Source organism: Chanodichthys erythropterus, chromosome 22 (assembly GCF_024489055.1).
Source record: "Chanodichthys erythropterus isolate Z2021 chromosome 22, ASM2448905v1, whole genome shotgun sequence".
In the NCBI taxonomy this organism is placed as follows: domain Eukaryota; kingdom Metazoa; phylum Chordata; class Actinopteri; order Cypriniformes; family Xenocyprididae; genus Chanodichthys; species Chanodichthys erythropterus.
In genome coordinates this window covers 6610612-6623672 of record NC_090242.1, presented here as the reverse complement: position 1 = coordinate 6623672, position 13061 = coordinate 6610612, and the positions used below count along the sequence as shown (strand labels likewise).

Here is a 13061-nt window from a genome sequence, read left to right as displayed (position 1 = left end):
ATATTTAAATATAAATATGAAACTAAATTGGCTACATTTTTATCCCTCTGGTCGACGAAAGCGCCGGCGCGTTCTGATGGATTTTCTCCTCATGACAGAAACAACTTAAATCAGGCCTTCCGTAATTTTTGGCGATAGCCTACAGATTAGTACAAGAATACAAATGGTCTACTTTTATTTGTGTACACTCACGATAACAACAAAACCTTGCGCTTTAGTAAAATAAAATAAATAAAAACAGGGTGCGCTTTCAGCTGTCTCTCTGCGAGAATCTGAAACATCTCAAAAATGAACTTAAACTCAGCGAATAATTGTACCTAAAAAGAAAGAAATATCTCAATTCGATAATAAATTCGTAGGTCTGTGTTAAATAAGAGGTGATCAATCCGCTGGAATGTGTTGTTTCTGAATTGATATTTGATATTTAAAGGAATAGAATACACTCCTGCATTTAAATGCGGCTGCAGGAGTTGCAGTTTTTTTATGACGTTTTATTAATCCGTCCATTCTTTTAAGTTTCAATGATTTAGCTAAATTGCCTTAATAATGGGAGCGAAATTATTCAGTGACTCACGTTTTCCTAAAATAAAGGGATATAATTCATGAAAAACGCAACAATTTATTAATCAGTGTCCAAACAGATAGGCTATATTTTTCCTAAGTAGTTATCTGTCAAATAAAGGACAGGTAACGAATAACAAAGTAGCCTATGTGCGTGTCAAAAATCCATGCTGTTTTATTAAAGGAGTTTAAAATATAAATAAAAAATTTTATTTGTGATAAATATAGGCCTAATATGTGAGAAAATTTACATTTTGCATAAAGATAAATGTGCTTTGATGCATTTGTTGGATAACATGTGGTTAAAGCGCCACTCAGCGGTCAAAAGCTGCAAATGCACTTTGCGACGCGGCGGCGGCGGCACGTGGGGTGGTAAAAACACCATTTTGGATGGCCACCTACTGTAGGTGGCAGGTTATTACACCAAAAAAAAAAAAAAAAAAAAACAAGGAGAAAAGTGAAAAATAAGAGGAAAATTGGGAAAAAAAGGGGGAAATTAAAAAAAAAAAAATACAAACAACATGCAAGATCCATTTCAGTAGGGGTTAATGATTTCAGCTGAAAAAGCCTCTCTTTGTCAGGGTTACCCCCTCTCCTGTGTGGCAGAACCCTCTCCATGCCCAAGAACATGAGATCAGAAAGGGAATGCTTAGCGGACTCAAAATGGCAAAAAACTGGAGAAGTGTAATCTTGTCTCCTAATGGCACTCATAACCAAAGGAAAGAAAGAAGAAGAAGGAGAAGAAGAAGAAGAAGAAGAAGAAGAAGAAAAAAAGTGAGTCTAAAAGGGTTATCCAAGGGAGAGGATTTCAAATGGCAGTTTGGCTTTTGATGGCAATGACCCCTAAATGATGATAATCCTTTAGAATCTACTTTCTAAAATATCATGTTACAGTAGGAGCTTGATAAAGGGTTTAAAAAAGTTAAATTGGTCAACTTGTCTATCAGCTTCTTAGGAAATAAAAGGGTTCATATACGAAAAACTATTTTCTTTTTTCATGATCATATGGCGTCACAGACAGACAGACAGACAGACAGACAGACAGACAGACAGACAGACAGACAGACAGACAGACAGACAGACAGATTCCTATATGAAATCACATGAACCAACAAAAGTTCTCTTATGGTATCACAGGAACCTAAACAGTATGGACAGCACAGGAACTACAAAGTAACTCCTATTGCCAAAACAAAACAAAACAAATTCCTAATCTATGGGCAGCAGTCAGAGGGCAGATTGGTTGGATGAAGCTGCTGAGGTTTAGTGCTCAGGAGAGCTGGCTTTGAAGGCCTACAGAGTAGAGCCTCCAGGCACCTTGGAACACACTACATTTAGGATGGCTTGTCTACCAGCCTGGCCGCTCCATTACTTCAACGTCCAGCCTGCAGCCTGTTTCATCACGGCTGCAGACATCGGTGTGCAAGCCCTGTGGAATATCAATAAGGGACTCTTCTACACCTCATTAGTACCTCTCCATTGTAGCCTGCCAGCATATATATAGTGGTTGTCAACATTCATAGACACAGCTGAGAACCTCAGAGAACAATGAATTTGATATTCTAGTATCACATTCACATGAGGGTCAGGAAGCTTTGAACAAAATGTTTGTAATGCATGTAAATATAAAATATTTATTTATGCCTTGCAAACTCCTATAACACAACCCCATTACTTACAGTATTTCTGCCAGTAAATAGCCATTTAATTCTTTGAATGTTTAACAGATTAGAACAGATTATAATATTTATTTAAAATAATTAATTGATCATTTATTGATAATTAGCAATGTAACTGATGCTCACTGTCAGTGTGTCCTAAAAAAATATAGCTTATCCCTGGTTTTTATAATTTCATTGGTAATCTGTTATTTTTTTTTTTTTTTTTTGTCTTGCCTAGCTTCGCATTGAACTGTAACACTGAAACATTCAGGTTTTTTTTTTTTTTTTTTTTTTTTTTTCAATTAGAGGCCCTTTAATCTATTTTTACTGCTGTATTTTTTTTAATATGAAGGTCACATTACTTTTCATAACTGTCTTGAGCCTTTTCACAATGCCTTCAGCATTTATGTTCTATATTACATATTTTAAAGTTTATATTCACATTTATATTGTTATAGAAACATTAAAAAAATGATTTATGTGGAGACAACAGCGTCAGTGAAGAGTATGTTTGATATGAAATATGAGATGTGTTGTGTGATGAAAACAAAAATTAGGTAAATATCCCTTGTGAACAGATCAGAATTATTGTGTCATTTCCAATCAAGCTCAAATTATGTAAAAAGTGTGAAAATATTATCTTGTGCATTTATGATCCATAAATGCAATAAATGAACTAAGCCTTAAGTAATCAGCCATTTTTTTTCTACAAAAATGTAAAATATATATATTTGTTTCAGAGTGTAAAAAAATGTTTTAATGGATTTTTTTTTTTAAACGTTTCATTTATTTTTAAGTAGTGCTCCTCTTCACCAGCGTGAATATCATTAGTCCATTCCGGGTGTTGTTATACGACCATCTTAACCAAGAAATCTCAACTAAAGTTGGCTTCTAAATTCAAGACGAAACAATCACAAGGCATATTATTGTCTCTTTGGGCTTCCCATCACATATGACATCTTTCTGCCATATTTTTTATTAGCTTGAATTGTTCCCCCCTGGCAAGTGTTTGCACTCTGAACAACAGCAGACTCCAGATCACTGATTGGCGTACACAGTCGCCTGGTGAGAGACACTTGGGGTTGCTATGGCACACTCTTCAGCACCTCTCCACTGGACAAGATGAGCAGGAGTGAATGATAGTAGCAGAAGTGGACTAGAAAAAAAAGAAAAAAAAAAAACGCACAAGATGGAGTGGTGTTACTGATTCAGGTGGAGAGCAAGCCTGGTGGGGCTTCTCCATACAAGAGTGGCGACTAGTTAATGATGCGGTTCTTAGCCAAAGTCTGATTACTGTTTAGTCACATTTATAGACTCATAAGATTCAACTTGGGTAATGTGAAATCAGTGAGATAAAACCTCCCACTTGTCTTTATGAAATGATCTATGATATGATACTAATTACTGCAGCATTCACAGCTTTTTATTCATTTGACACAAGTAGGAAAATTAGCCCTTTTTTCTGCTGCTTGTATCTTTGCGGTCTCTCCTTGATTGCCTTAACAGCCAACTGCTTCAATACAACTCAATACAATGATGTTCTATTCTGAATTAAACCAGTCTGTTTGGCGTAGTTATGAATTATCTAGATTATCTAAAGCTAATGAATCAACCTAGAATCATGTATCAGAATACATTATTCAAAATCTATTTTATATGGATCAGAACTAGATGTTTTGAAAGGAGATAAAAACAGAGAATATACTTAATGTGCTGAATATGTGCCAACTACTCTTTGAGCTGTGGATTTCTCTGTAACACTTATAAAATTATAAAATGTATTATATAATTTATAGTATTTTAATACTTAGCTATTCATTGAACACACCTTTAATAATGATTTATGAAAAGATATAATGCATTATAACATACATTATGAATACCTTTATAATTTATTATACATAAAGTCTTCAGGTGTTACCGATTTCTCAATAATAACCTTCAACTGGGCTGTGTAAACTCCAGAATCAGAGAAAGCTCTGCAGACTGAATGATGTTAAGTTTTATTTATGTTGAGGCTTTAATTCTATCATATATTAGGTCGAAGGGAGTTGGTAGAGGATGAAGTAGAGGGAGGCTAAGCGGGACCAGCAGCAAGGAAGGAGACAGGAGACTAGGCGGAACCATCGGTGACAAAGGAGACAAGAGACTGGCCAGAACCAGTGGGAATGAAGGAGACAGGCGACTGGGCGGAACCAGCGGTGACAAAGGAGATAGTAGACTGGGTGGAACCAGCGGCAATGAAGGAGACCGGACACTGGGCGGAACTAGTGTTGACAAAGGAGAGAGGAAACTGGGCGGAACCAGTGTTGACAAAGGAGATAGTAGACTGGGCAGAACCAGTGTTGACAAAGGAGACATGAGACTGGGTGGAACCAATGGTGACAAAAGAGACAGGAGACTGGCCAGAACCAGTGGTAACAAATGAGACAGGAAACTGGGCGGAACCAGTGTTGACAAAGGAAATAGTAGACTGGGCAGAACCAGTGTTGACAATGGAGACAGTAGACTGGGTGGAACCAGTGGCAATGAAGGAGACAGGACACTGGGCGGAACTAGTGTTGACAAAGGAGATAGTAGACTGGGCAGAACCAGTGTTGACAATGGAGATAGTAGACTGGGTGGAACCAGCGGCAATGAAGGAGACAGGACACTGGGCGGAACTAGTGTTGACAAAGGAGATAGTAGACTGGGCAGAACCAGTGTTGACAATGGAGATAGTAGACTGGGTGGAACCAGCGGCAATGAAGGAGACAGGACACTGGGTGGAACCAGCGGCAATGAAGGAGACAGAACACTGGGTGGAACCAGTGGTAACAAAGGAGACAGGAAACTGGGCAGAACCAGAGTTGACAAAGGAGACAGTAGACTGGGTGGAACCAGTGTTGACAAAGGAGACAGGAGACTGGGCAGAACCAGTGTTGACAAAAGAGACAGGAGACTGGACAGAACCAGCGGCAATGAAGGAGACAGGACACTCGGCAGAACCAGTGGTAATGAAGGAGACAGTAGACTGGGTGGAACCAGTATTGACAAAGGAGACAGGAGACTGGCCAGAACCAGTGTTGACAAAAGAGACAGGAGACTGGCCAGAATCAGTGGTAACAAAGAGATAGGAGACTGGGCAGAACCAGTGTTGACAAAGGAGACATGAGACTGGGTGGAACCAATGGTGACAAAAGAGACAGGAGACTGGCCAGAACCAGTGGTAACCATGAGACAGGAGACTGGGCAGAACCAGTGTTGACAAAGGAGACAGTAGACTGGGTGGAACCAACGGTGACAAAAGAAACAGGAGACTGGCCAGAACCAGTGGTAACAAAGGAGACAGGAAACTGGGCAGAACCACTGTTGACAAAGGAGACAGGAGACTGGGTGGAACCAGTGTTGACAAAGGAGACAGGAGACTGGCCAGAACCAGCGGCAATGAAGGAGACAGGACACTGGGCAGAACCAGGGGTAATGAAGGAGACAGTAGACTGGGCAGAACCAGAGTTGACAAAGGAGACAGTAGACTGGGTGGAACCAGTGTTGACAAAGGAGACAGGAGACTGGCCAGAACCAGTGTTGACAAAAGAGACAGGAGACTGGCCAGACTCAGTGGTAACAAAGAGACAGGAGACTGGGCAGAACCAGTGTTGACAAAGGAGACAGTAGACTGGGTGGAACCAATGGTGACAAAAGAGACAGGAGACTGGCCAGAACCAGTGGTAACAAAGGAGACAGGAAACTGGGCGAAACCAGTGTTGACAAAGGAGACAGGAGACTGGGCAGAGCCAGCAGCAATGAAGGAGACATTAGATTGGGAACCAGCTAGTCCAAAATTAAATAGGCTTGTAGGGAGCAAATGTTTGGCCGCAGGATCTAGCTCCTGGGCGACTTTCTCCACCAGTGGAGGTCCTTGTGGCCGTTGGTTCTTGTGGCCGACAAGGGCTCACTATCTGGATCTGCAATGGGCTCTGGCTCTGTTTCTGTGGCAGGTGTGGTGAGGGGCTGTCTAGACTCAGGGTGCATGGCTGTTGTGAGGAAGAGTGAGGAAGGACTAGGGAGAAGTTGAGAGACAGGTGGTGTCACTGCAATGATGAGCAATGGCAACAGGGGACTGAGCTGGGGAAGCTGTGGCTGAATGTTTTCATCAACTTTTTTCATTAGCCTTCTGTGAGGGAGGAGCCATTCAGCCACAGTGCATAGTCCATATACCAGGGCTATTCAAATGGTGGCCCATGGGCCAAATCCGGCCCACCAATCATCTTCACCTGGCCCGAGGGCACCCCAACCCTTCCTCCTCCTCTTTTTGGTTAAATTTGGTTAGATATATGGCTGCAGTGGCGCCTGCAGCTGTACTGCTTTATACACACTGTTCGTACCATGCACACTCCTCCAACTGACCTGAGAAACGTTTTCTGTGTGAATATTTCAGCGGTTATTATGTGTGTCCTTTATTTCTGTCAACTGAACCAGTGGCACTGATACCAATCATTTGTGAATTAATCATTCTTTTGGTTCGATTCTTTCTATTCCGTGAATTGGCCAAATGCATAACGAGCATAACGATCTGAAACAGTTTGGATTTGTTCGGATCGCTCTGTCACTGAATCATCTGAATTGGTTTCTTGGTCAGTAACAACACATGCAGAACAAATATCGCTGTTTTCATGCATTTCACTAGTTTACTTTGAACTACGCAGCACGGCCCAGTGGATAACGGAATGAAAGCTTAAAAGGAGCTGGGTTTATTCCCAGATACCATTATTAAACAGCATTGCGACATCCAATGAGAGAAGCGTTTCAATTCAACACACACCTCTCGCTTACAAATCAATTGATGATTAAACTAGTTATAAATAGAATGAAACAGCCTCAACATTCCAAACAAGACTGATAAGGAAAACAGGAGAAACATGCCATGAATGAAGTTAAAATACTTTTAAATGCCAAAATTACCAGCCTTACAAACATTACCATGAATGAACTGTAGTAATTTACCATGGTTTGTGGAAATGTGGAATATTTATATTGAATACTATGTTATAGCCATTTATATTGCAGTTTATTTTAGGTGGGTAGGGGAATACATAATTAATTTCTTTGTGAAGGTGTGTATAGTTTTTACCTGTGTTTAGGTGTTGTTTATAGGCCTATATAACATATCATAATATACAGTGGGGAAAATAAGTATTTAGTCAGCCACCAATTGTGCAAGTTCTCCTACTTAAAAAGACGAGAGAGGCCTGTAATTTTCATCATGGGTACATTTCAACTATGAGAGACAAAAAAAAAAAAATCCAGAAAATCACATTGTCTGATTTTTAAAGAATTTATTTGTAAATTATGGTGGAAAAGAAGTATTTGGTCAATAACAAAAGTTAATCTCAATACTTTGTTATATACCCTTTGTTGGCAATGACAGAGGTCAAACGTTTTCTGTAAGTCTCCATAAGGTTTTTGCACACTGTTGCTGGTAGTTTGGCCCATTCCTCCATGCAGATCTCCTCTAGAGCAGTGATGTTTTGGGGCTGTCGCTGGGCAACACGGATTTTCAGCTCCCTCCAAAGATTTTCTATGAGGTTGAAATCTGGAGACTGGCTAGGCCACTCCAGGACCTGGAAATGCTTCTTACGAATCCACTCCTTCGTTGCCCGGGCGGTGTGTTTGGGATCATTGTCGTGCTGAAAGACCCAGCCACGTTTCATCTTCAATGCCCTTGCTGATGGAAGGAGGTTTTCACTCAAAATCTCACGATACATTGCCCCATTCATTCGTCCTGGTCCCTTTGCAGAAAAACAGCCCCAAAGCATGATGTTTCCACCCCCATGCTTCACAGTAGGTATAGTGTTCTTTGGATGCAACTCAGCATTCTTTCTCCTCCAAACACGACAAGTTGAGTTTTTACCAAAATGTTCTATTTTGGTTTCATCTGACTATAAGACATTCTCCCTATCCTCTTCTGGATCATCCAAATGCTCTCTAGCAAACTTCAGACGGGCCCGGACATGTACTGGCTTAAGCAGGGGGACACGTCTGGCACTGCAGGATTTGAGTCCCTGGCGGCGTAGTGTGTTACTGATGGTAGCCTTTGTTACTTTGGTCCCAGCTCTCAGCAGGTCATTCACTAGGTTCCCCCGTGTGGTTCTGGGATTTTTGCTCACTGTTCTTGTGATCATTTTGACCCCAGGGGGTGAGATCTTGCATTGAGCCCCAGATCGAGGGAGATTATCAGTGGTCTTGTATGTCTTCCATTTTCGAATAATTGCTCCCACTGTTGATTTCTTCACACCAAGCTGCTTACCTATTGCAGATTCAGTCTTCCCAGACTGGTGCAGGTCTACAATTTTGTTTCTGGTGTCCTTTTAGAGCTCTTTGGTCTTGGCCATAGTGGAGTTTGGAGTCTGACTGTTTGAGGTTGTGGACAGGTGTCTTTTGTACTGATAACGAGTTAAAACAGATGCCATTAATACAGGTAACGATTGGAGGAGACAGAGGAGCCTCTTAAAGAAGAAGTTACAGGTCTGTAAGAGCCAGAAATCTTGCTTTTTTGTAGGTGACCAAATACTTATTTTCCACCATAATTTGCAAATAAATTCTTTAAAAATCAGACAAAGTGATTTTCTGGATTTTTTTTTCTCATTTTGTCTCTCATGTACCTATAATGAAAATTACAGGCCTCTCTCATCTTTTTAAGTGGGAGAACTTGCACAATTGGTGGCTGACTAAATACTTTTTTGCTCCAGTGTAATATAATTTTATAGTGGTAGTGAGTAGCCATGTATGGTTTTACCTGTGGTTACCAAGTCTCACTGTAAGAATATTGTCATAAGCCTATAATAATAACAATTCTTACCAATAATATAATCAATAAACCAATGAGTAACTATAGAAACAAAATACATAATCAGAAACCAGGCAAACAAAAACTAAAGACAGGAAGAAAGAAAAAAGGAAACCAAAGGAAACTCAATATAAGTGTCCAAAAAAAAGAACTTATACCTGACGAGTAGAGTGTAAGTCAAATTTGTCTAAGCTGTAGTGGTGCTTGCCCTTGTGTATCAGTGGCGTGCAGTGGTGTTCTGAAATGAGGAGGCACATTTTTTATATATTTATGAATCAATGTAAATTCATGTGCATTACTCTTAACGTTGACACATCTTCCTTGTTAAATGAACATTACTTTACATTACATCAATAAAGAAAAAAAGAAACCAAATACAATTCTATTTTGTAATTTTATATTAACAATGTATTGTAATAAATGTTCTATTTAACAAGACCAAGTCAATCTCATCAAGTTAATGTTTTAAGCATTTCTACATTAATTCCAAAATAATAACTAAAGGCAATAATAATTTAAACAATATATTTTATTTGTGTATTGATGTTTTTCTTTTTAATTGTCAACTTAGGCTACTTTGGATCATCAGTCATGCTCCGTAAACACCAAGCTGATTGCACAAAAAAAAAAAAAAAAAAAAAAAAAAAGGAGGGATTTATCGCACAAACCAATCATATCCAATCATAACCAATTGCATCCAATCATAGTGCGAAGGAGACATTGCCTCCTCTCACGTGACTTTCCCCCATTCATTCTTAATTACCCGCCACAAAACCCACCGCATGCTAGGGTTTAATAGTTTTCTATGAGTGGAAAGGGAGGCACAACTGAGTGATACGAGTGACTTGCGCTCTTTTTAATGTCATAATTTGTAATATTTGTGTTGTTTTGTTTTATTAAAATAGATTATTTTCTCATCCTTTTTTTTTTTTTTTTTGCCTGTAACGCCCCTGTTGTGTATGCATATTATTATTGTTATTTATAATGTCTTACTATGTGGTTGTTAGCTTTGTGGGTGGTTATAGAGCATTACTTACCAGCCCAAATCAAAATAGACCAACCCCCAATCTTTATGGTTGACTCTCTCTCTCTTTTTTTTTTTTTTATTTTTTTTTTTTAGTATCCAGTGGTTTTTCAAATATTGTGAATTATTCTAAGGAAAATAAGTCTTGAAGGTTGTCTGAGTGTGAAAGATAATGGTGAAGGCGGGTCGCAAAGAATAAGAAGGTGAAGATGAAATATGACTAGACACCTGAGCATGCTGAACTGCATGCATTAGTTTTAATTTGAAAATTATGGAGTTTGAAAGTTAAAAGACAACAATGAATAATGAAAAGCAAGAATTGTGAAGAACAAAGGCATGAAAAGGAAAATACAAAACCCATACAATGGTACCAATGGCAGGACAAGAACATCGGCAGCATTATTCAATATGGGTAAATAACAACTTCAGCATACAGTTATAATCAAAATTATTCAACCCCCATTGCAAATCAGGTTCATTAGCACAATTTACAGACTTTCAGCTGTTTGCAATGAACAAATCAAACAAAAGCAATTGAAATAGAAAAACCACTTGAAACTTCCATTGTGTTGAGCTTTCAATTTTAATTACTTCTGCAGTCTCAAAATTATTCAACCCCTTCATGGCAAGCATCTTTAGTACTTAGTAGAGCAGCCTTTTGCTGATATTGTAAACAGACTGGCAACAAGGGTAAAACAAACCCCTTCAGTTCAGCAATTCTCATAGCTGGGATTACCAAACGTAGGCTTTCGAAGTTCAATGCACGTATAAAAATAAAAGCACAAAATGACAACCACCATCATAAACAGATAAAACAACTCATGGGACAAAAACACATTTTACCAATACAACTATACCCATGCTATATACAAATGACCATTTATTTTCATATGGTACAACTACTATTAAAAGCCTCGTTTATACTGCATGCGTCTGCGGCGCGTTACGGCTCCGGCAAGGTTTTGTTCGGTCCTCTGCGTGGTGTCAACTCACACCAGAAGCATTTCAGAAGCGAAGCGGCTGGATTCGCGAGACCACGAGATTTGCCCGTCCAACGATGTTTCCGTAAATTTTTCATTTTTTAATGGCTAAATTGTTATATTTTGTCCAGTTTAATTGTGTTTATTGCTATCCCATATACTTTATTTTGCTGTAGCCTAGAGATGAAGTTAATTCACTTAAAAGTCCAGTTATGGACAACAAGAACAAAAAAATTTCAAGTTTTTCAACTTTGAATCTCTTGTCATCAGTTTCTGGCCTCCTAGTGATGTGAAATATGAGCAGGAGTTTACACAGGGTGATTATTTTGACTTTATTTTGTATTTGAGCTGTGCGGCTTGGACGCGGCGTCTGTCAAAAATAGGCGAGGTGCCTATCTTTAGTGAAGCGGCGCGGCGAGCCGCTTCTGGGACGCTTCTAAAACGCACCGCAGCTGGTGTAAACACAAGCATTGACTAGAGTGGCCGCGTATCAGCTCCAGTACCCGTGTCGCAGCCGTAACGCGCCACAGACGCGTGGAGTGTAATCGAGGCTTAAGAGTGCTCCGTTTAGGACTTTTGGGACTGATCACTGGAAGCAGTTTCGGTCGATACAGATCATCAAAATAAATACTACTGCATGATGAACAGAAGGCTTAAAACAATCTCACAACAAATGTGATTTATAAATAAAATATTATTTGGTGTGGTTGTGTGTAATATTCAGAACAGTGGTGCATGAAATGCTTCTGCACTCTATCAAAAACAGTTTGTGAGAAGTGTGAAAAAAGTTTTATTTAGTAGCTGACTGCAAAAACAGTAACATCCTCTACAGTATAGCTGGCAGGATGAGCCCTGCTTTGCACCTGATGCTCGAGACTTTGATAACAAGCAAAACAGCAGATGAAGCCAGGCACCATGCCAAAGTTGATGTGAGTTCAATAAACAATAATCTCTTAACTTCAGAAGGCTTAAAAATCATGCGTGAATAGTCTGCTAAAGGAGATACAGTTGCAATACTTTTGGGTTTATATTTACCTTTCCTGTCCTGTCAGCATCACTTTTTTTTTTTTTACTTCAATTCACTCCAGATTTAGGTTCATCTAATCTGTAATTGATTAAGTGCTTGTGTGGTGCTGAGGTAATTATAGGTCAATCCTGTGATCCCGGCTCCATTTCAAAACAGAATCCATCACTATCCTGGTTTAGGGCCTCTCAGGGAATGTACATGGTAAACTTTCATGCGGAATACAAATTTTTCAAATAATCCCTGATGCTTTTGCTTACTGAACGCTTCCCGTTGTTTCATTATGACAAATGAAAACAATAAAAAACAAAAGTATCTTCACAAATACAAGGCGCAGCATGTTTTGATGTAGTCTCATAATTTAAACAGCAGCTCTATGTTGGATGTGTTATTTGCCGGATTACTCGCAAAGCACATCTGTGCATTAAGAAACAATAGGGAAGAAAAGCTTACCGAAGACAGTGCGTGCTGGCACAGACTCCCGGTTCAGCCAGAAGGAGACCTGAGAGAGAATGACGGTCATTATGCAGGGGAGATACGTCTGGATCACGAAATAGCCAATCTTCCTTTTCAAATGGAAATACGTTGTCATCACTACATATTCTCCTATACAAGAAACGAGAAAAAGAGAAGAGAGAGACCATAAGAGAGATAAATTATTGATGGTACAACACATACGTAGACTAAAATATTTCTCATTTATTTATGGAAAATAAATTTATTCATTATATATCATACAAGCAGAGCAAATGAGATATAGAGAGATGCCGTCTTGTGTTGGAGAGGAAAGTTAACGGCTTCTTGAATACAACAGCGCCAACGATGGAGTAGGACTCAAGTGTTTTCTCAGCATGGTTGGAGTAGATTGGATGTTCTAACCTTAACAGCAGGAAGGACGTGACAGACAATTGCCCAATCTGAAAGCCCTTCCATTTGGTTCTTTTTGAAGGTCTGATGGAACATGAAAAGCTGCGATTATGTC

At 39.3% G+C, this 13061-nt stretch overlaps 1 protein-coding gene across 1 annotated transcript in view; it reads right to left on the bottom strand.

Annotated features, from left to right (window-relative positions):
* gabra3 (gamma-aminobutyric acid type A receptor subunit alpha3) overlaps positions 1-13061 on the bottom strand; it is a 212286-nt gene that overhangs the window by 56558 nt on the left and 142667 nt on the right. The window contains exon 7 of the mRNA XM_067376987.1: positions 12533-12685. Coding sequence (XP_067233088.1) covers positions 12533-12685 — 153 coding nt within the window. The remainder of the gene's footprint in view (positions 1-12532; positions 12686-13061) is intronic.